At 32.9% G+C, this 24,811-nt stretch overlaps 2 protein-coding genes across 3 annotated transcripts in view; one reads left to right on the forward strand and one right to left on the reverse strand.

Moving 5' to 3' along the window:
• Nucleotides 1-927: 927 nt before the first annotated feature.
• LOC123714183 (facilitated trehalose transporter Tret1-like) lies at nt 928-11,698 on the reverse strand. The gene is made up of 8 exons (XM_045668364.1): nt 11,619-11,698; nt 9,215-9,444; nt 7,168-7,488; nt 6,747-6,861; nt 4,024-4,095; nt 2,403-2,620; nt 1,590-1,772; nt 928-1,184 (listed from the first exon to the last, which is right to left on the reverse strand). The coding sequence occupies exons 1-8, from the start codon at nt 11,653-11,655 to the stop codon at nt 945-947; spliced, it is 1,416 nt and encodes a 471-aa protein (XP_045524320.1). The 5' UTR covers nt 11,656-11,698; the 3' UTR covers nt 928-944.
• Nucleotides 11,699-14,181: 2,483 nt separating this feature from the next.
• The window catches only part of LOC123714448 (dystrobrevin beta), a 32,345-nt gene continuing 21,715 nt past the window's right edge, over nt 14,182-24,811 (forward strand). For both annotated transcript variants that reach the window (XM_045668688.1, XM_045668689.1), the window contains exons 1-10: nt 14,182-14,440; nt 15,209-15,384; nt 16,502-16,718; nt 18,016-18,101; nt 19,653-19,804; nt 21,198-21,306; nt 22,033-22,199; nt 22,746-22,873; nt 23,641-23,744; nt 24,620-24,711. In XM_045668688.1, the coding sequence (XP_045524644.1) occupies nt 15,216-15,384; nt 16,502-16,718; nt 18,016-18,101; nt 19,653-19,804; nt 21,198-21,306; nt 22,033-22,199; nt 22,746-22,873; nt 23,641-23,744; nt 24,620-24,711 (1,224 nt within the window). In that variant the 5' untranslated portion in view covers nt 14,182-14,440; nt 15,209-15,215. The remainder of the gene's footprint in view (nt 14,441-15,208; nt 15,385-16,501; nt 16,719-18,015; nt 18,102-19,652; nt 19,805-21,197; nt 21,307-22,032; nt 22,200-22,745; nt 22,874-23,640; nt 23,745-24,619; nt 24,712-24,811) is intronic.

The following is a 24,811-nucleotide window of genomic DNA, read 5'->3' on the forward strand; positions in this document are numbered from 1 at the left end:
AATACAGAATAAATGAAATTATATTCTGTGTATTATGTATATAAATTACCTATGATTTTGACAATAATTAAAAAGCGCGGCGCATATGTACAACTAATCTAAGATGGCGTCATTTACATAAAAATCATAAATTTAATGACATAATTGTAACATTTCTAATTTATTAACGTTACCTGTTATTTAATAATGTAAACTTATTTAGTTAATTTAAATTGCGCCATCTATGTTTAGCATTAAAGTAACTTGAAACATGGGTGTCATATGTTTTCTTTTCAATTATTGGAAACACTTCCACTCTGTTCCATTCATTGAGATTAAGAGTGTCTATGGGAGGCGATACATTTGCGTCTAGCTCTATTAAAAACATCCCATTTTTTAGAGTTAAAAAGAAGGATTTCATAGTCTTAGCCAAGCGGGCCTTGAGCGAAAAGTCAGATTTGTCTGTATTTAATTCGATATTGGAGCCTCACACATGTAAAAAATATAAATACCGTTGGTTAATAGTAAGATAACGTATCAGATACATCGACCACATCACTATGCCTCCTTTATCAGACCACTTCATTCATACCGGTTGTCATCTAAAACTCAGTTTTTATAAAATGTACTCTATTTATCTACACTATGGTTCATTTTTACAGAACATAAACCTAAATTAAGATCAACAGATAATGTTACCTAACTATAAACAAGGATAGGATATAATTAATGTACATTGTATAGTTATACTAGTGTTTTACTTTGCTTGGGTTACGTGAGTTAAGCCTATGCTTTTCCATACAAAATTATACTAAATTCTAAAATAAGTTAGCAGGTTAAAGTAGCATATAATGGTGGCCAAAGTCCAAGTCTCCAGTCTAGTGACCAAAAGCCTTCAGAATTGAATCGAAAGTGATAGGAAATAGTGAAATTTCTGTATTTTTTTTTAATTTATTTAATTTAAATTATACATTATTAGTGTTTGTTTTTTTAAGAAACAATGTTTGGATAACATCAACTGGCAACCCTTTGGTTTCAGGCAAGAAATAAAACGAATATATGGCCGTCGCAAAGGCAACACTTCCGAAGATGTAAAAGATAGGGCCGATACCCAGGGCCGCCACAAGTGGGTTGAACATGAACAATATTATGAAATTGCATATCCACGCCCATTCGAATGCGATCATTGTGACTATGCCCTTTATCTGAAACAAAAATAATGTTGCCATTTGTTATTTGACATAGTACGGAAGTCATACCTAGCAAGTCTTGGCTCTGAGGGTAATCCTGAACCTCACCTTGAGGTAAGGTATATAAGGGAAGGTATACCACCTTTCTGATAGATACGATTAGAATCGATATTTAATTATTAATAAGCTAGTACACGCTAGTTCCGACTTCGTACATAAGGAATTTTGGATTATGATATACTAAGGTGAAAATGACTTTCGTATGTCAAATTCAATACATATTTAAGTTAGACTAATTCTCCCATATGTCAAAATATATTTGAATTAATTAAACAGTAATTAATTAATTAATTGTCATTAGTTAATTACTATAAAACTGATGCAGAGATAATGGTATTTACCAGGAACTAATAAACTTACCTCAGGCAAAAATACCTCCGCAATAAGTACTAGGGGAACAGTGCCTGCGCCTAGCGAGTAGGCGACACAGAATGTGTATAGGAATATTGCCGAGATCCAATAAGGTCCCCAGTGTAATTGTATCTGTGTTCCCAGTATTAAACAACAAACTCCAGCAACCAAGGATGAACCTATCATAAGAAACTGCGAAAAGAATATATATATCAATATTTATTTTAGTTGCTAGTTATTTTATATTAAAATTTTAAAAATGTCTAGTTATATAATCCTTTAATAATTTCATTTTAATTTTAATTTCATAATATATTTTATTAGTATTGCATGTGGGGTGTCTTAATAATGAAGTAAATAATAATAATTATTGCTATTAACAGAAAATAAAAATAGAAAAAAATGCAAACAAAAAACAACAAACTACACCACAGACGCTGTGCTGCTGCTACCCCTGTAAGAAACTCATATTAGGAAACTAAGACTGAAATACCAGGGTACCATAATATCAAAGGACATGTTCTCTTATTTGACCAAATCGCTCGCATCCAGCCAACAGTGCCAGTGGCGCTAAAACATTATATTTTGAGTTTTGCACTCAGATTAGGACTGTGCTTGTCAAACTTCAATTTTCGCGCTACTTTCACTAAACTTTTTTTTATCAGAAAGCTTAATTGCGCATCTATAAAGATACTGATAAACTCACGCTTATGCAAGCACTATACTAGACTAAACTAGCACTAGACTTTAACCTGCTGTAACGTCAATAAGACAACCATACATACCAAAGTACTAGGGCGCCATAACGGCAGAGGAACTCACCCGCCTTCCAGCTTTCTCCATAAGATATCCAGCTAGACATCCCGATACAATAACAACTGCAGCGAATATTACACTTGATATTGTTGTCGACATGTTAGGGATCGCCTCTTTGAATAAAGGCTGTGCGTAAACTTGTACCACGATGAGACCTTGGAAAATGGATGCCGTGTAGAGAATGAGACATAGCAGGAGGGCACGTCGGGTTGAACGGGATTTTTCTGAAAAGATTTCTTTATAAGTCATATTCAAACAATTTTGAAAACTTTATACATTTTTTTCAAAATGACGCCGAACAACGTCGTTGTCGAGAGCGGGAAACAAAGCTCTATGAAAATAATTGATTACTCGCTAATAATGTAAATGTTTCCGCCTCGATTTATGTAATCTAACATTACATAAGTTACATATATACATACGCAAACGAAATGTAAATAATCAACTTTAGTTCTTACAACAAACATAGACTGAGTGACTTAGATTTACGAATTCTTCAATAGTTTAGTTTTTTGTTATTCCAACGTCGCAAACTTACTAACTAACTAACATTTAACATATATCTGAACATAACCATTCAACAACCGCCACAGGACATAAATCTCGTGACAAAAAAGTTTTAAATCCGCACTTATACTGGCCACTTTTGTATAAAATTTATGAGAATTATTGAGTGCTTAAATTTGTATTTCCAACCCTCAATACAGTATTTACAATACTCTTAATAATAATTATTATAAATTGATAACTATAAAATTGTAACTAATTTAAAAAGTTCGGTCTCTGTGGTGTTGTTTTATGTTGGTACATTTTCTCGCTGTATTCGTTGAACGAGAATATTATTAACTTATAAAATTTAGTGTATTTTAACCGAGAATTAGTGTTTTACTCGTAGGTACAGCACTTCACGTAGGAATTACTTTTTCCCTCTCTTACAGATGTACCATGTCTTTTATTCATCTCTATCGGCGTTGGCAAAAAATTACCGTCACATTTTTCGGTTACGCGTCACATTGTTCCGTTATGCGCCATCTTTTTCTTGTACCACGGTTGATTTGAAGAGATTCGAAGCCATTAATAACAAAAATATATAATAACGATAACAATGCATAATAATTCTATTAAAATAAATGAAATTCTGTAATAATCTTAGTTGTAATAAGGTAAAATGAAATAATTGTATTATTTGTATTCTATGATAATAAAAGCCTTTTATTAAACTTTATCTAATTTAACTTTGTTTAACCAATTTCTGTAAAGTTGCATATAGTAGATCATTTTTCGAAAAATAAGGTCAAAATGAAAGTTTCACTTCTTACGTGTGTACTAGTACACGCACACATATTGGTTTTATTTATTTGAATATTATAGTTTTAAATTAGCTGTCCTATTTAAATACAGTCAAATTTATTACTTCATATTTTGAGTCTATAACATATGACAAATGACATTTCACAACCGAAATTGTAAAAAATTGTTGTTTTGTAAAAACGAAAAAAAAAATCATCTTTTAACTATAATAGTTATATACTAAATAAATGTAGTTTTAATCATTTTTAAGAACGAAAATATCGTGTGTTTAATTATGATTTCCTTAAAATTAAATTGTATTCCATACTATACTTACTAATAAACCGCCAAAAAGATAATTTCACCTTCTCCGTTGATTCTCTTAACTCTTCTTCTTCTGTTGTTGCATCTGAAAATTTGAACTTAATCTAATGGCAAATATTTTATAATACATACTAGTGTTCTAGCTAAAAGAATTATGGATATTCCAGATGTGGTGTTGGAGAAGAATGCTGCGATTACCATGGACTGCAGTCTGCATTGGACTTGTTCCATTCTCAACCAACAAAAGATCACCACAAGACTGTCGTCTATCATGCAGTATCATAATAAAATTGACAAAATGAAAAGGAGGGAAACTGGCGGCATTATCGCTTTTGGGCGATCTTTTTTTTATAAAATTGGGGGCAAACGGGCAGAAGGTTCACCTGATGTTAAGTGATACTGCCGCCCATGGATACTCTCAATGCCAGAGGGCTCGCGAGTGCGTTGCCGGCCTTTTAAGAATTTGTACACTCTTTTCTTGAAGGACCCTAAGTCGAATTGGTTCGGAAATACTTCAGTGGGCAGCTGGTTCCACATAGTGGTGGATCTCTTCCAGGCAACCACTTTCACAACACAAAAAAAGTTTAACAAAAGGTAAACTCTTTTACAATCACTCATTCTGTCACAGTCACAACAAATTTTTGTTCAGTCGCGAGGTCTGGTACGAATTTTCATACAAATTGATTGAACGAATTCTGATTAGCGCTGAGGTCACTCAGATCCACAGTCTCGCAAAGAGCTCATGGTAAGCCGTAGACCTGTATTTAGCTTAGTGACTTTGGTTGTGAGATTTAAAACAAGACTTAGTGCGAACTTTGACTTAAGTAAATCAAATAATTTGATGTACAGGAGTCAAGCTTCCTGTTGTAATTCGGACAAAGTCTCGTTCCTGTATTTTTCTCAATCATACACTTGTGATCGGAATCATTTATTTTTATTATGAACACGAAGGAGGCGAACTATGAAGAAAAAAGTGATAACTGCCACTGATGTACACCTGCAACGCCGGGTGCTAGCGGGTGTGTTGCCGACCTTGGGAATGGTAAGCTCTGGGAATAATGGTATTTTCTTGAAAGCTTCTAAGTCGTGGTTCGGGAATAACTCAACTGGCAGCTGGTTTCACAGAGGTGCGTGGTAGAAAGTGTCTTAAAAAGCGATGTGTTTTAACGTGGATGGATTTTATATTACCTCTTTTAAATATATAAAAAAAAATCAATGGCGCTACAACCTTTTTGGGTCTGGGCCTCAGATTTCTGTATCTGTTTCATGATGATGTTAATCGAATAGGCAAGTAGGTGATCGGCCTCCTGTGCCAGACACACGCCGTCGACTTTTTGGGTCTAAGGCAAGCCGGTTTCCTCACGATGTTTTCCTTCACCGTTCGAGCTATGTTAAATGCGCACATAGAAAGAAAATCCATTGGTGCACAGTCGGGGATCGAACCTACGACCTCGGTGACGAGAGTCGACGCTGAAGCCACTAGGCCAACACTCGTCATATTTCATTCTTTATTATTTCAAATATATAAATAAATATAAAATATGAGATGTTGATTGCGTTGATTGAAACCGCAATTAGATGGTTACAAAAGTCTTTGTAATATTTGTATAAACCGTAAGAATTGAGGAAATGTGAATTTTTAAGCAAAAGTAATAAATTCGACCAATAAAGTACTCAAACAATTACAGATAACAATATTTGGAAATGGACGCCATAGATAAAATTACGTTATAAATGTTATCTCATCTCAAATGCGTTAAGACCAATGGCGTGAATGGTATAAATGCGTATGTCTATATAAATAATAATTAAGTGATAAAAAACTTTTATTACAGCTGTATTGATTAAATAATGGAATGTATTCACGCTTAAAAAAAACACTTTTTACACCGTGACCACGCACGCTGAAAAGCACGCGAAACGTCGGAAAAAAATAAAAAATTTAATAAAATTTAGAATTATGTCAAAAATTATAAGTTCTTAATAATAATACATAGCTTTAATCCGTTCAAAAAGGGTTTTTCTTAATGTGTAAAAGCTTTTTTAACAAAAGACAATACTATATCTATTCAAGCTTTTGAGCCTGAATACGCAAATGAAATGAGAGCTCAAATGACAGTTTTCGACAGCAGAATTTCGTATTCCACGTCCGATTATGAAACTCGGCTGCAGGTATATGTCAGGTAATCCCCACAACTCCTCTGAACTCTCTCCATGGTAAAAGGGTTAGAAGACCACACATCTCTACGCAACGCCAAGGGATCAAGCCACTCGGAAAGGGATTGGTCGTTGACGATTCGAACCGCTCACTGTTAAATACGGTCAAGTGGAACGAGCTGGTACTGGGGAGCTCCCCCCGAGTCAGGACAGTTCTCCATGTGGAAGTTGAAAAGCTGTGTGAGCCTGCGGCGTGATAAGCGTCCGTAATTGCGCGTACGCGTACAAACTTTGTGATTTACGCGAGTTTACCTTATAAGTCTCAATTCTTATAAGGTCAGAAACGAACTTGGAGGCCCTCTGGCAATGTGTGTCCATGGGGGGGCGGTGTCACTTAATAGGTGATCCTCCTGTCCGTTTGCCTACTACTAGTAAAAAAGAAAATAGGTAAAACTCGATAGAAACTCTTACAGGCCGGCAACACACTCGAGAGCCTTCTGGCAGTGTGAGTCCATAGCCGTGTCTCTTAACATCAGATGGGACACCTGGGCCTTTATCCTGTTCTATAAAAAACCTTACCTTCTTTAGCTTCTAATTCAGGATTCAAGGATCTTCGTATGTTGTCAATTTCTTGCATTACCACTTTCGATTCCACTTTCTCTCCTCTGTAATATGCAACTGATTTCGCTGCATCCTGCAATTTTAATTAGGAATAATTAACAGTTTCTGCAGCAGTCACCGATTCCGCTCATGATATCGCTCGTAACCGTTTTCTCAGTTCTGAACGAGAACTGGATATATTTGTGAAGACTATTTGTGAGAGATTATTGTAAGTTGGCTTTGATTTTAATTTAAAAAAATGAGTAGTTTATAGTAAGTATGGTATATGTACATATGTATGTTATACATACCTACTATATATTTTTTTAATAATATTATTTGTATAAATTAAAAAAAATATATGAAACGGCTTTACATAAGAAATTAAAATAAAATATACCTTTTCCAAACCCTTCTTCATCAGATGCGTCGGGGACTCTTTCAAGAAACTGAGCATGGCTACCCCAAAGACCGTCAGACTTAAGCAAGAATAATTCAAACTGTGGTACTCCAAAGAGCCTCCCAGAACATAGGACAATAGCATCCCTAGGCCATAGAAAATAAGGGCTGCCGACGTCATCATACCACGTATGGTCTCATCACAGAATTCGCATATGAATACTGGTACTATGAGAAAAATGCAACCACTAAGCCCAGATATAAACATGGCGATCAGAACCCCCTCTACTTTGTAACATGTCGATATTATTGTCCAGGCTATCTGAAAATATGTGTGGTGAATAATATTTTGTTTCCGTGATAAATTAGAAGGCTTCAACGATATTGAATGATTTGCTAAATTTGTACTAAATCTGTTTAGCCCTGTTGGTCACAACGTTTTTTCATTTTATAAACAAACATAGTGTATGTAGTAAGAATACTATGGATTGTTTTTTTGTGGAAAGGCAGGACATATAGTTATACTAGTAGACAAAAGACACCGCGCTGGGCATAATATTTTTACTATCTTATCTGCTTTATATATATAGATCTCCTGTCACGATGTTTAACCGCGATGGACTCCTAAACTACTTAACCGATTTTAAATTAAATTGGCACACCGTGAGCAGTCTGGTCCTACTTAAGAGATAGGATAGCTTAGATCTTTAATTATAGTCGCAATTTTATTTTATTGCAAATTATTTGTCTATAATTGATTGACAGTCACAATTATCTGTTAACTCCAAAAGATTCTAACACATGTCGATACTATTCGACTGGATTGAGTAAGAACACAATAGGTGGCACTGCTATGGTAAACCGACAAACGTGTCATATAAGCTACAATTCAATATCATGATTACCACGTGTTGTAGTAAACGAAATACCGTGAAATTCAATTATTTCTACTTTTTTAATTTTTGGTGCTAGCACAGCCAACCACGTGTTACTTAGACCGAAGTGTAAAACAAATTCAAATTATACTGACAACAATACAGTGAAATTATTCTTTCGTGTCACGGTATTAAGGCTAACTAAAACCACATTAAGGAGAAACGAAGTTCGCGGGAGCAGTTAGTGTTGTAAAAATTCCTTTATATTGAAAAATTCACTAGACATTTGTACAAAACCCTAGAGAAACTATCACATCACTTGACACTTTAGTACTCCTTCCTAAGTTACGTAAACGTTTGAACGTTTTTTTTTATATTATGTATTCCATCTTTGGCTATTAGTATAATTGATATTTGTTGTATATAATTTATGTTAGGAGTACGAAAAAACTCGACGAATCAACATCGGCTGTTCATTTGCGCATAATGGAATGAATCAAATGAAATAGATCATTCGCGCGTAGGACTTCTATATAGTTTCAAGATATATATTTGTTACTTTCCATATGTGGCGAAGTACGTATGTAAATAGGGATTAATATCTTGTTCGTAAATATTGAATTATTTGAACAAATTCTATACATAACAAAAGTGCATGCAACTTTGAAGGTTAGATAGAAATTTTGTTTTATTGAGAATCTAAAAACTCTTGGGTATCATTTCTTTTATATATTGTCTTTACTAAGACATCATGGAACATTATGATCTAGCCTGACTTAAGACTAATAAGTAATTTTTAAGTCTAACCTAATATACTAAAAAGGATTTTTAACATAAGGAAGTGTCCAATAACACTACGACTACTTACAGTCTCTACTAAGAGAAAAGACTTTGTTCTTATGTTCTATTTTTCCACTCACTGTTTAGCACTTAATACTAACGTGCACTCTTCGTAACTAATGACATTGACAGTGACAATGACAACACGCAACTTGTGTATATATTATTTTTGTAACCAACATCCATGAGGAAATTTTGTGTCTGTGGTTAGAACTTGCGATAGAGTTTTTACGAATTCAAGTTCATTTATATGGTTTATTTCCAACTGATTTAGATAAGAGCTAATATCTACTGAATTCTGTTTATATATACAATGACGCAATATATACTTACAACTTGCGGGAGCCCGAATAAAATACAAGAGTACTTCCTTCCCAAAACATCTAGCAGAATACCAGAGCATGGTGTACTGAACAGAGCAGCTGCAGAAGTTAGACTCCCGAACAGAGCCAGTTCTGTCTCAGACATTGGCCGGTTGAGGGTTGTGTTGGCTGACGCGAAGAGGCCCAACGTTGCTGACGGCCAGGAGTTGAGAAGGCCAAGGTTGGTGCAAAGACAGCATACTAGAAAACATTCATTTTAATTTAAATTGTCGAAAATATTTTAAAAAAATGTTCTCATCTGAGAAAATGTATAAGCGTTATTTATTAATTTGTCAATTTTAAACACGGTCATTTAGTATATTGTAACCAATATCTGGGGGCATTACAGTGCGCCTACTAAGTCGAGCAAAAATTCGGCACGGCCGTACCATCGTTCTTCGTTCGACTTTTCTCGTTCAGGCCATTCGACCCCCTCACTTCGTTGTGGATAAAATAGAAGCTAGAAGAATTGTAATATTAACATGGTGACTATAAGATGTTTTTAGGTTAGGTAATTACGTAATACGACGCTGGGAACACGACATCATGAAAACAGTTGGTTCCAACTGGATTCAAGTAGCCCAATCTAGAGAGGACTATCTTTGGAGGAGGCCTTCGCCTACAGAGTTCTTATAGAATGAAGAATAATAGTTTAATAATTAAGGAAAAACTAACACAAGTAAATTTATGATACAAACTTAATTACTAACAAAACTAATAATTGTATGTAAGTAAACTAACTTAATCTAACTTCTTGTTTTATAAGTTAGAATTTAAAGGCTTTTTTATTTTCTGTCTTAATTAAAACAAAAAAATACCGATATGGTAATGGTATGACCATGATCTTTCTACGATAGAAGAACTGCGTAACCAGTCTCTTTTACCAGTTATGTACTTGATGGTATAAATGTTTATTCATTTGTTATAAAAAACTGTCACTTGATACCTCAACACTTCTAAAACGGTAATATTATGTTCGTATTTTATTAACATAATATTCGGATCTTTTGCAGAATAAAACTGTATTGCTCAATTTAATTAAGTTTATTGCTTAATTTAATAAAGTTTTTTGCTCAATCTACTAAAGTTTATTGCTGCTCCTTGTACCTCCTGCTGTCCTGGTACAAGAACTTAAAAAAATATATTTATTTCAAGAATATCGTTGTTTCCCAAGACTTTGTTACCAGGACTGCAGGCGGTACAAGGGGCTATCGACGCATGCCTGGCCCAAAAAAGAAAAACAGAATGATTATGAAAAATTATACTATGCGCCGATATGAGCTCAAACTGCCATAAAAAAACGCTCAGTTGTGAAACGACGGATGTCAAGGGAATACGGGCGGAATTTCATATTCTGCTTTGACGTCCGCTGATGAATTTGAAAATATCTAGAAAGGGTCTGGTATATATTTATCCAATGGCCAATTGGGTGTAAGTGCGGTAACTGAATCTGGCTTTGTAAAGATCAAATAGGAGTATAGAGACGTGAAAATAAAGCACAATTCAAGCAAAAGACTTCAGGCACAGTACAGCTCACTGCAGACTGTGTCTCGTACTTTCTTATATTAACAAAAATCTATGTTCTCAATATTTTCTGACATAATTTCTTTAAAAAATGACTACGGGATGGCAAATTAAACTATTTATTCCCACAGAACACAACACAATGCTGTCAATTGAAAGTGATGATATTTCGAAAGGCACGAGGAGTTTTTAGATACTAACATAGAATGTGACATTGACCAAAAGAGGAATTCTTCTTGAAGACGGCTGGGCTATTCGAGTACTTTTTTATTGATTACTGGAACTTTAAGAAATGTTTTGGTCGAAAGAAAAATTGGAGCAAGCAAACAGTCTCTATCGAGTATCATAGAAAAATGTTCCATATGTTGGTATGTAGCTTCGGACGTCAAGGCAAAATACAAAATACCATCCGTATCACCTCGACGTCCGTCGTTCCGCAACTGAGCGTTTTCTAAGGCAGTTTTTGCCGCGCACCACCACTATGTGGAACCAGCTGCCCACTGAAGTATTTCCGAACCAATTCGACTTAAGGTCCTTCAATAAAAGAGCGTACCAATTTTCGAAAGGCCGGCAACGCACTTTCGTGCCTTCTGGCAATGTGAGTGTCCATGGGCGGCGGTATCGCTTCACATCAGGTGAGCCTCTTGCCCGTTTGCCTGCTTATACATAAAAAAAAAGCTAAAACGAAACGAAGTTCATGGTACTAGGAATAATTTTATTACTTTTAATTAAATTTTGACAATTGGACGCTAGTACGATTTTTTTTTAAATCATCCACCAAGATATGTTAAGAAAATAAGTTTGACTTTTAATATGATTTTAATATTGGAGTATTTAAAAAAAATACATACCTATCGCCGTAAAGCCTGCTTGCCGGAAGAACGACATGTCTCACGACAGAAAACAAATGAAGATCAAAATTATTCAATGACTGTCTTCGAAGTATTGTAAAGATTAACGAGATAATGAAGTTTGTACCGTTTATTTGCTCGCTAGCATATTATTTGTAGTTAGCATAATGGTTATTATAGCCACAGGAATTTATTGAGTCCGAGCCTTGAGTTATGTAACCTAACATTAGTTAATTTAGACAATAATTAGAAGCACAAACCAAATGTTAACAAATACACTTGAAGCCAAAATGAGCCCAGTAGTTAGTCCACTCATAAATTGTATCATAACGTTCTCGTTTTCAATATTGGTCCCTTATATGTCCCTAATATATCCCTTAAGTTCATATATATGTATATATTATATATTTTTTTAAATTACAATTTTGTTTTTTACTGTTGTTGTTGTTGTTTTTTTACTGTTTACAACAAATTCTTCTCCTACATTAAATTGTGGAAGGTGAGGGGAAAGATATTAAGCAGTCTATTTATTACCATTCTTTCTTCTTCTTTTAGTGGACCATTACTGGAGGTTGGTCGTCAGTCTCTTGACAGGACCGATGCAGCAACTCTTACTGTCGCAATATCCGTCCACTCCCTAACGTTGCGAAGATTTCTCATTTACCGTTTACCATGGACTTAACCCATTAAAATTAATTGATGGCGGTGGTAGTGGCCATGGCACAACACATGGGCCAGGTACGCAACTTTCCGTTGTTTAATGTTTTACTATTCTTTACCATTTGGCTTACTGTTTCGAAATTCAAAACACAAAATGTAAGCAAAAGCCTTCATATACGAAATATCGAATGCAAGATTACGTTCAGTGATCACAATTTCCCATTAATTACAAAATTATTTTTTAGATTTCTATTGAGAAAACATCTGGGACTCAATAAATAAAAATAAAAAAAAACCAATCGCGCTACAACTTTTTTAGGTCTTGGCCTCAGATTTCTGTATCTGTTTCATGTTCATTTCTAAGTTGAATAGGCAAGTAGGTGATCAGCCTTCTGTGCCTGACACAGGCCGTCGACTTTTTGGGCCTAAGACAATCCGGTTTTCTCATATTTTCCTTCACCGTTCTAGCTAAAGTTAAATGCGCACATAGAAAGAAAATCCATTGGTACACAGCCGGGGATCGAACCTACGGCTTCAGGGATGAGCGTCGCACCCTGAAGCCACTAGGCCAACACTGCTCAAGCATTAAACAAAAAACTTAAAAATTCTATACTTGTAGAATATTTTTTTAATACACCCACATACAAGCAAGGTGGTATTCACAATATATTTATTTATATTTAAAAAAACTTAACTTAAAGTTTTCTAATATATTCTTTATCTATATTATCTATCTATTCTAATATAGCTTTATTCGAAAACCAATGGCATGTTTGGTTCGATTGTGATTGGTCAACATCTTTAGTCTAATCACAATCCAATCTTTCCGTTTAATCAATAACTAAACGAAATGCGATCATCAATTCCTCTTTTGTTTTAAATTCAAACCGTTTGGTTACATGTACTGTCGTACTAAGCCGTTAAGCGTTAAGAATTTTAATTTTTTTTATTCCACAATGACCTTTAGGCGCCGGCAGGTGTATTTAGCCCTTGTGTCTAGTTATAAATAGACTTGCAAAGGTAAAGACACCATTCATATTAATTTAAACGATATATAATTAAACATAAATTCCTAATTAGTATAACGGTTATAGAAAGACGCAGCTGTTAACAATGCTATTTTAAAATGTATGGAGTATTATATAAGTAAAAGATACTAACTTTTAATTTTACTTACATGAGTTTGAGGTTGATTATGACAATAGAAAATTTCACACAATTATATTTACTAATTTGAAAGTCACGTACACCTCATTGTGCCAAAAGCTATTTATACATTATATTGATCGTGTTACTACAATGAATACTTTATATAAAATAGCCATGGTGTTAAAAATATGATATATAAAAAACAATATTGCATAGTTAATTTGTTTATCATGGTAAATACTCTTGAGGAGATGTTAAAATCTCCCGCCATCTGTTAGCCGTCATTCGTCAGGATGCGACTGTGCAATAGATTAAATAGTGATGTACCATTTTACCGGTAGTCGAAATACTGTAAACATCGTCTTTTTATTATCGCATTATAGTAAAACGAGTCATACTATAACAAAAAACTACTTGCTTTACTAAGTAAATTGTACATTTTATGTTTTTTACTTAAACTCCAGATAGAGAAAAAAATTAATGATGTGGACGCAGTATAATAAAAAAAATATATGTTGTTATACAGTCTTTCAGATTACTATCCTTTTTCAAACGTTAAAATTTTAAATCAATATATAGTAGAAGACACTAAAATATCCTTTTTTAATACAAAAAATACAACAACAATTAATAACATCCTTCGGTTTTTTGAAGTCGAGTTATAAAAGTATCAACTCATGATCGATTATTGTTCGAAGACACTGCATCACTAATTTGAAATTTTATTACTTGTCAAATTATGTGTGGATGGCATTAGAATTTTGTAGAGCGGACTAAAATATTACTGAAAATCGCTATAAAATTAAATTTTCATTCCTTTTCTACTAAGTAATTGAATTTAAAGTGTGTCAAATCTTTTTGTGAATGAAATATTTGTGAAATAATCGTCTATATTAGCTACAATAAGCTATAATTATTGCCGGAAAGTGGAAACATCTTTAGATCGATACAGCGAATCTTTGGAAGAATCCTACCTTGCATAAAATATTCGTCAACAAAGATATGAGATAACGGTGAGTAAGATATTCTACATCAAGGTATCGACTAAACCAAATTTTAGTTTAAACTATGAAAAACCGGAGTTAATTATCATGTGTTTTCAAATAGTACGTAAATTATACGTATAATCAATTAAACTTAGAACCTTTTAAATCTTTGTAGGAGAAACATTATAACAATAAGTTAGGGCAATAATTGTTTTCTTATGAATAAATATGAATGATGAAATTCACGATTATGAATTATCCTAAATCTCCTATGAAATTTTTATTTATCAAAACTTTACTAAAATATCTCATACAATGTATTCTCTATATTATTATTGAGTAGTAACTTTACCAGGCCAATTTACCAAGAGAAGAAATAAGACTAAGAAAATTAATAAACTTATAGTAGAACCTGTGACTTTCTTAAAAACTGCATACAAAAGATTTATTGAATACTGTTTTTTTACCAAACATTTGGGGTTAAGTGTAACTTAGCTTCTAGAATCTTCTAAGCTAGGATTAAAAAGAATATATTGTTGATCTTAATAACAATATAGTATAATGTCCTCCCAGTGTATCCATGGAACATTCTGTCAAACTATATCATCTGACAAGTATGAGGCATTTGTATGTATAAAAAAATATGGTTTATTTAATTTTAAATTGTTAATTACTACAAATTAGTAAAATTTAGTATGAGAAATGAATTGAAATAGTGATTTATTATCCTAATGTGCCAAATGAATGAAGTTTGTGTTATTAATTTAATTTATTACAAATGTCAATCAATTTCAGTGTAAAAATGTCATTAGAAAGAGATAACTTGGGCATGATGCCCATTCCAACTACAGGATCTGTGGACCCTCGATCACAGTTATTACAAGAGATGCGGGAGCAGAACTATGACATGATAAGATTTGCTTCCTACAGGACAGCTTGCAAACTTCGATATGTCCAGAAAAAATGCAATTGTAAGTTAATCTTAAATTTTTGTCCGTTTTAATGAATAATTATAGGGAAAGTTTTATCCAGTGTTTGGGTTATGCTTAATTGTTTTTGGTTACAATTCTTATTTACATAATCACTAAATTTTGTCTTCAATGTGGTGAATCAAATACAATTATTACTGTAATCATCTACATATTTTAAAACACCCAAATAGTAATAGTGTAAGTTGTTTTTGTGTTGAAATAGCAATTTCACAAGTAAAATGTATATGTAATGTATAATAATGTATATAAATGGTCATAGTAATAATATGTATGCCTGTTAGGAAATAATATTTATTTAGATAAATATTTACTAATGAGAAATCAAGTTTAAAAAAGTGATGTTTAGTATTATGAAGATATATATTATATATAGATAAAACCTTTTGTTTATATGTGAAAAAAGACAAGCCTGCATTATTTTTAAAGCAAGTAGTGTTGTTTATTGTTTTTAAAAGTGAGTAATCAAGTCTTGCAAGTATGACTCATAAATTACCAATTGGTTTTTCTTGAGTCATATTAAGTAAATTATTAAATCACCTCAGTAGACAGTCTATACCAAAATTTCGTCTAAATAATAAACCAATTTGATGTATGGCAAGTAAATTTACGCTAAGATTTTAGAATTTTCATAAAATTGTATTATTGCAATTATTTTTCATAATTTTAATTGTTATCATGTTGAAACCACAACCACCGTGTTGTGGTATTTGTTAATTTATTTTACCATTAATTGCCTTTATCTAATCAAATTAAGTGATGCTTTATTTCTTAAGTATATGCTTGACATTCCATTAGATTCAGATAAAAGCTATGTATCTATTTACACATACCTATAATTTCAGACAGCTCCCGGGTGACCTGTGGATAACATAGTTTCTATACGAGGGTCCACGGTTTCTAAAACTCAAACAATAGTAGTTAAATAATATTAATAACTTATAATTATTATATTACTTAATATGTTTAATTTGAATAACTGGACTAACACTGTATATATATATGTATTATTATTTAGATCATATTGCCTTTGCCGCTATAAAGATTTTATTAATAAACAAATTTATAGCATTAACATGGCCCATTTTTTAAATTTCAGTACATGCAATAGATATTTGGAATGTCATAGAAGCATTCCGGGAAAATGCATTAAACACTCTGGAGCCGAATGCATGTGTTAATGTAACGAGATTAGAGACACTTGTGTCATCTTTGTACCACAATTTGAATAAAAGATTACCACCAGTTAATCAAGTGTCAGTGGAAGCATGTTCCGCTCTGCTCTTGAATTGGCTGTTGTCGGCTTACAGTACTGGGTAAGTAATATTAATCTAGGATATATTGTAATTGTATGTTACTTTGGGAATTTCTTTATTAAAAATTTCCTAAATAATATAAATAACAATATTTTACTGCCCTAAAGAGAAAGATATATTATAGAGAGAAAGATAGATATATTTAAGAAATATATATTTCTTAATCGAATAAATACATTTAGTCTAACTAGTATGTTTGTCTCTTTATTCCATTAATTAAAAAAAAATGACTCCTTCACAGATATATTTGTATAACTGTAAGTGTCTGCCTCATTCAAACTAGTATTTTTTTTTATATTTTTGCCTACGATTTTGTAAGAGTGTATTTGGATAATTCATGTTTTACTAGAATAGATCTTAAATCTTATTCGAATATAGGAATACATTCGAATGAATGAAAATTCTCGTCAGGAAAAGGTTTCTTGCATCGGCTAACTGTGGAGTGTCAGTGTTTCAAATGGTTTGTGACCTTTTGCATGGAGATGGTCTAATGGATATAATGTTATAGTCTATATGTCAATGGCCTTAGTATATAAGTTAATTATTTAAATAGGTTCGACGTGCTGGTGGACAGAGACTATTTATGATTATGTATATGTCGCAGTAAAGTAGTTAAATCAGAGAATTAATTGAATCTCTAGACAGTTAATTAAAAATCGATTTAATCAAGTCGTTGAAGTTCCGTCAGACAAGTGAGTGAACGAAACGTTTAACGAGATTCCTAAACGTTCCTAGGCAACAACACTAACCTAACCTAACCATTTACAATAAAGCAACACACGGAATTTCCAAGCTCTCAGTTCTTCACGATCATACCGAAATAACAATAACAAATGAAATAATCATGGCGGAGTCTTGTTTTACATTGTTAATCAACACGCTGGCTTTCGATCAGACAGATAGTTAAACGTTTTCGACGATGCTTTATTTAAATCAAAATTTTACACCATTTACGCGTGTCTTGCGCACCCTAAATGTTATTGCTTGTGAGACAGATGTTTTTATTTGCACACTGGCTGAATTCACAAGAATCGCATTATTTATAATTAGTTATAAAATGGTTTAGATTTTAAGTTTTTACATGTTATGTTTATATTATGGTTTTAGTTTAGTTTTCTATTGCATTAGTATGTCCTGTAAAAATAGGAAATAAATAAATAAAATTCCAACGACTTGCTTGAACATCGACATTTAATTAACTGTCTAGAGATTCAATTAACACTCTGATTTAACTACTTTACTGCGACATATAAAATAAATAAATTTAAAAAAAAAACTTATTTTTTTTAATTTTCAGTGAAAACGTAGGTAAGATACGCGTGTTCTCCATCAAGGTGGCCTTGGCTACTATGTGTGCTGGGAAACTAATGGACAAGTTAAGATGTGAGTCATTTCAAAAAGATTTTATGACCTGGTAATGGCCTTTAAGCCGGTCCGGACCTATAGACGGACTCTAATTTTCACTTGTTTATTTTTTTTTAAATCATCCCCGTAGTCATTTTATAATGCAGTATATAACACAGGTTTCACTTGCCAGTGGGAATAAACAAAAACATACCAATACAAATTTTTGACTCATAATATATATACATATATTTTAAATAGATTGTCTCTTCACTGAGACATCATGTACATTACTGTCTAGCCTAACTTACGACTAATAAGTAATGTTAGTCTAACCTAATTTACTAATAAGGATATTTGACATAAGAAAGTGTCCAATAACACTACTTACAGTCTGTATTAAACAGAAGACACTCTGTTCTTGTGTTCTTTTTATTTTTGTTGATCGCGTGACTGGTAAATCACGCGTCAACTGTCAAACGGCCACAGTTGACGTTTGTGCCCCGCGCTGTGTACGATGCGCAAACTTTCCCCCACTCCCATTATGCTCAAGAAGTTTGCCGGTATCTGTAGAAGTAGAGATAGTAAACCTATACATAACTGGTAAAAAAAACAACTCTCTCGCTCAGTTCTTCTACCGTATTCGTAGTGGGTTTGATACCTACTTAAGGGACCACCTGTCTTAACTTATTACGTAATAAGCTAACATCTTATAAAAAAAATCAATGGCGCTACAACCTTTTTCTAGGTCTAGGCCTCAGGTTTCTGTATCAGTTTCATGATCATTTGTTAATCGAATAGGCAAGTAGGTGATCATCAGCCACCTGTGCCTGATGCACGCCGTCGACTTTTTGGGTCTAAGGCAAGCCTGTTTCCTCACGATGTTTTCCTTCACCGTTCGAGCTAATGTTAAATGCGCACATAGAAAATAATCAATTGGTGCACAGCCGGGGATCGAACCTACGACCTCAGGGATGTGAGTCGCACGCTGAAGCCATTAGGCCAACACTGCTCATAGTGACCATAATTAAAAATCCTTTGTTTAAAATAAATAGATTGACTTGGCCATCGTATGACACAAATGTTATATAAAATCTATATATAAAACATATATTTGTAATCTTGATATGAAAAATTCAGGCTTCTAATTTTATCCAGAACGAATTCGCATCCACGATTTTATCTACGGATTGAATTACATAAACTAAAAAAATAACCGGATAAAAGCCATTTGTAATATTATAAACGTATAATTATTTACATCATTTTAAATTTTCCGACGTTTCGCGCGCTTTACAACGTGCGTGGTCACTGTGACTGAAGACAAAAGGTGTTGAATGTCAAAAGTATCACAGCTGTAGAGAAAGTTGTGTTATCTGTATCGATTTTATTTCAATGGCTTCGTGTGTCAATCTTGGGAAGAATCTTTTTTCTTTCGCAAGTACTTTCTGTTGGTCAAAGCGTATGTAGTGATTAGGCCTATCTAGCTTAGATAGGATGACGTCATTTAGAAAACCTTCCAAACTACAATTTAATACGCCCCTAACTAGTCCAGCTGTACTTCGAATGACCTAAAGGAGTTGCTTTCAGATATCTTCTCCCAGTTGTCCGATGGCAATGGTCATTTGCTGATGAAGCGCTTGTCAGATTACCTCAGGGAGGTACTGGCTCTTCCTGCTGCTGTTTACGAATCTCCTTCCTTCAGTTATAATGACAGTCTGGCCTTGTCCATATTCAACCAGGTAAAACTTTGATTTTTTAATGAATTTATTGTGTTTGAAAATACGAAAGTTACGATTAGATTTGTATATAATTTTTAAAAAGACTTTTTCTTATTGACATTATGTTTTTGAATTTAAAGGAAATTTTGGACTGAAATAAGCTCAACTTTTATTTAATTATAATTTTTAATAGTGACAATAGAACCTACAATTGGATTTTTTATTAAAAATACAAATGACATACATTTTAAAGAACCGCCAAAATTCTCTATGCAAGATGGCGTCGCGACAGCCCGCGACGTAACTAAATGTCAAGTTTTTGACATTAGCGATTTGCACGACATTTTAATAGTGACTTCTGTGTAATGAGATACTACTGTATCTATATATATGCAAATACTTTTGCAGTACTAACATTTTCTAATACATCTATTATTTATCTAGGATTTATTTGAGAAATGTGCCTATAACATACATTGATACATACATATAATAATAATAAAGCCTTTATTGCTATAGATACTTATCCTAGTCCATAAAATAAAAATGTGTGCGTGTACTAGTGTACACACGTTAGAAGTGAAACTTTATGACCTTATTTTTCGAAAAATGATCTACTTATTGCAACTTTACAGAAATTGGTTAAATAAAGTTTAACATAAGGCTTATATTATCATAGACATGAATACAAATAATACAATTATTTGAATATTACAGAATTTCATTAATTGTATTAGAATTATTACTATTATTGTTATCGTTATTTACATTTTTGTTATTAATGACTTCGAATCTTCGAATCAAATATGGACATGAAAAAGATGGCGCGTAACGGAAAAATGTGACGGTAAATTTTTTTCCAACGCCGATAAAGAAGTTTTACTTAAAAAATATGAAGTACTCATAATCAAACACTTAATCGGCAAGCCGGTTAATTTCTGTTTAACAACTTGTCACTTGGACATATGCCTCCCCTAAGACCTTCCACTCTTCTCGGTGTCTCGCTTTACGTATACATTAATCCCGTCATAAATTTAAGTCGCCAGTTTTGATTTTAAGATATAGACCATAAATTTTATGTTTGAAAAATTCAAAAAAAAATTACGCCATTAAATATATACTGTATAAATATCGATTAATAAAACTCCGTCGAAATCTATCTCGAAAACAGTATGATACGTCAAAGTCGTTCGACAAATCTTGACCATTTATTATTTATTAAGTTTTTTTTATATAAATTTATTTAATTTTATCGAATATATATTTTATTTAAAAGTCGGGTAGGCTTTGTCGTATTTGGAGGTACTATAGAAAGGATTAGTTAGAAGTACCCATAACCGACGAGTATGTCATGAAAGTTGATCCTTTTGTATAAAGGCGTGATTATCTAAATAATTTATACATAATTTTTCAGAGCAACAAAGTAACAGTGAATGATTTCCTCGATACACTAATGTCTGACCCCGGACCGCCCTGCCTCGTCTGGCTGCCTCTCTTACATCGACTGGCGAGCGTCGAAAATGGTGAGTGACTAGTGCTAATTCGTAACTCGAGCCGCCATCTTGAGCGCTGTCAAATATGTCAAACTTCAAACGGAAGATTGGTTTGACATATATTAAAATTGATTGACGTTACGTTACGTTAAGGGCATAATTGGAGGAGAAAAATAAGCTATCTATTCAGGCTAATTATTATTATTTAGTTAAGTGTTACAACCGCCCGTGGACACGCACGCTGCCAGAGGGCTGGCAATTGCATTGCCAATCTTTTAAATCTTGTTTCTGTTCAGGTTTGCATGTGTGTTGATATGTATGTATGCCCATAAATTCTCTAAAACTGAGTCATAACTCGTCAAGATAATTAAAAAATATATTCTAGTATTGTCTTTAGTTAACATAGCTTTTACACATTGAAAGAAAACACTTTTTTAACCGGATTAAAGCTATTTGTATTATTATAAACTTATAATTATTTACATAAATTAAATTTTTTCCGACGTTTCCCGTGCTTTACAGCGTGCGTGGTCACGGTGACTGAAGACAAAAGGTGATAAATGTCAAAAGTATCAGAGCTGTAGAGAAAAAATAGAGCTGTACAAATAGCTTCAATCCGGTTAAAAAAGTGTTTTCTTTCAAATATATTCTAGCTTAGGAAACCGTCCCAAATTTCATTAAATACAACCCAGTAGTTTTGTATAATATAGGTATGTCAGGTATTTGGAAAAGGCTTTATCTTATTTCTTTCTTCAGTGGTACACCCGCTGGCCTGCAGCGTGTGCCGCCGTGGCTCCCTATCGGGTTTTCGATACCGGTGTACGAGGTGTGCTGCGTACACGTTATGCCAGGACTGCTTCTGGAGAGGGCATGTCACACCCCCTCACACCAATGACCATGAAGTTAAGGAGTACGCAACTTATGTGAGTAATATGGATTTTTTTTCGACAATATTGATTTAATACTGTATGGATTTTTGTTAATTTTTTTTTATAAATCTAATTAAAAACTATATCCTTCACTATGAGGAACTTAACCTTAACTTAACCATACTCAAATACACGCCACCACTATTGCAGGTGTTAATTTGTTATCCTGCAAATTTAATGAAATTGAGGGTAGTTCCAAAAAATATTATATATTTTATTATATGGACTCGCAAATTGCAAATATTTATTTATTTATTAAAACTTCTATACACTACAATATAAAAAAAATTTGAATATAATTAAATCAAAAGGAGAGCAACTGAAGGCCTTATCGATTTCGAGCGATCTCTTCCAGGCAACCACTGTGAGTGAAGAAAAAATAAATAAAAATGTATTAAATTACATAAGATAGGCAAGTAGTGCAAAAATACATGTTATACACAGTTATTAAGACAAAAACTAAACAGGAACAAAAAAAAAGATGATACATTAAAAATACATAATATAAAATTGCATTTATATAGAAATAAAAATTTTCAGAAATCCCCTTCCAAGCAAATAGGTGCGACGCTCCGTAAGTCCTTCCGTTGCGTCCCAGAGAGGGCGCGCGCTCCGTTACCGAGGTATCCCGACCAACCCGAACGTACCCTCAACCTCAGCCATATTGTGTAAGTACCCTCAATATATATAAATAATTGCTGTCTGTCTCGCTACAACTCAAGAATGGCTGGACCGATATGGTTAATCAGGTAATATTTGTGGAAATTCAGGGAAGGTTTAAACGGAGAAACATACATATATATATATATATATATATATATATATATATATATATATATATATATATATATATATATATATATATAAAGAAGATTGAGTTGTAAATGCCGTTGAGTTTTGTATTGACTGTGGGGCCTATATATCTTTAATTTTATTTTTTATTATCTTTAAAGTCCCAAAACGATTTTGATGATTTTTTTGTGTGTGGATTCAAAAAACGTTCAGATATTTTTTTTATTTATTATATATATATATATAAAGAAGATTGAGTTGTAAATGCCGTTGAGTTTTGTATTGACTGTGGGGCCTATATATCTTTAATTTTATTTTTTATTATCTTTAAAGTCCCAAAACGATTTTGATGATTTTTTTGTGTGTGGATTCGAAAATCGTTCAGATGTTTTTTTTTATTTATTTAAAAACTACGTACAGTACATCTATGAAGTCTTCAGCATGTGACCCTCATCTCTGTCATGTCTCAAATTAAAAAATTGTGACTGGGCTCGCATACTTGTCTATAAAATTAATTAAATGGCAAGTTAGTTGTGGAATTAACAGTCCACATGGTTCTTGAAAAAAAATATAAGAGGTAATAACATAATAATTGAAAATTAAAGGAAAATTAATTATCGCTTTAATAAAATAAATATTGCAGTCCACCTTCCCCGGTCCCGGCACACAATGGATTTCCGGATTACGGTCCGGGATACGTCAACACGGGCTCCTTGGATAGTCGCTCTTCCAGATCTACACATAGAAGTATGTATATATGCCCTGTTTTTCCTGGTTTACATCTAAAAAATTACATCAACCATATCATTATTGAAATCATAATTAATCCTTCCTTCGTTTATCCATAATTAAGTTTGTTTTGGAGCACTCGTTTAAATCTGTGGCCAGACCTATGTATAATGTGATAAAATATGTCTAAATATATGGGTAAAAATGTCTAAATATGTGGATAAAATATGTCTAAATATATGGGTAAAGATGTTTAAAATATATGGATAAAATATTTCTAAATATATGGGTAAAGATGTCTAAAATATATGGATAAAATATGTCTAAATATATGGGTAAAGATGTCTAAAATATATGGATAAAATATGTCTAAATATATGGGTAAAATTTTCTAAATATATGGATAAAATTTGTCTAAATATATGGGTAAAAATTTCTAAATATGTAGATAAAATATGTCTAAATATATGGGTAAAAATGTCTAAATATATGGATGAAATATGTCTAAATATATGGATAAAATATGTCTAAAATATGAGTTACACAAACTATAACCATTGATTCGATAATAAAAGTCTTAAGAAAGCATTCTTTACGTATGTAAAAAATACACAAAAGGCCGTTAGGCGAAAATATCAAGTGTTATTAAGAGTAATATGTATTAGACATAGCATTACATAGCGTAATGTAGTAAAAATTATAATTATTTTACCAAATTTATATAGATTTTATAATGACGAGGCTAGTAAATATATAGTAAATAATACAGGCTTGGTAAAGGGTTTGACGCGATCTTGTCAGAAGAATTTAGCGGGTTGTTTTGAACATGAATTTATAATAATTGTCAACGTTACGTCACTATAAAATCATGTCAAATTTGAATGTACATTCAGGTATAGCAGATCATATCTCGCGTGGTGTAGATGATGAGCACAGGTTGATAGCGAGGTACGCGGCCCGATTGGCTCACGAAAATCGGACAATGGTATGTATTTATCACATTAATTTCTCAAAAAAATTCTAATCGAGATGAATCTACAATTTTTATATAACAGGGGGCAAACAGAGGCGGGTGCGTTGCCGGC

The sequence above is a fragment of the Pieris brassicae genome, chromosome 9 (assembly GCF_905147105.1).
Source record: "Pieris brassicae chromosome 9, ilPieBrab1.1, whole genome shotgun sequence".
NCBI lineage: Eukaryota > Metazoa > Arthropoda > Insecta > Lepidoptera > Pieridae > Pieris > Pieris brassicae.

What these genes read in the sequence shown, in the direction of transcription:
- LOC123714183 (XM_045668364.1), bottom strand. Translation starts at nt 11,655, where the DNA reads ATGTCGTTCTTCCGGCAAGCAGGCTTTACGGCGATAG. An exon ending in TATTCGGGCTCCCGCAAGTT is followed by an intron (nt 7,489 to 9,214) that starts GTAAGTATATAT and finishes ACATATTTTCAG; the next exon opens with ATAGCCTGGACAATAATATC. An exon ending in TGAATTAGAAGCTAAAGAAG is followed by an intron (nt 4,096 to 6,746) that starts GTAAGGTTTTTT and finishes TCAAATTTTCAG; the next exon opens with ATGCAACAACAGAAGAAGAA.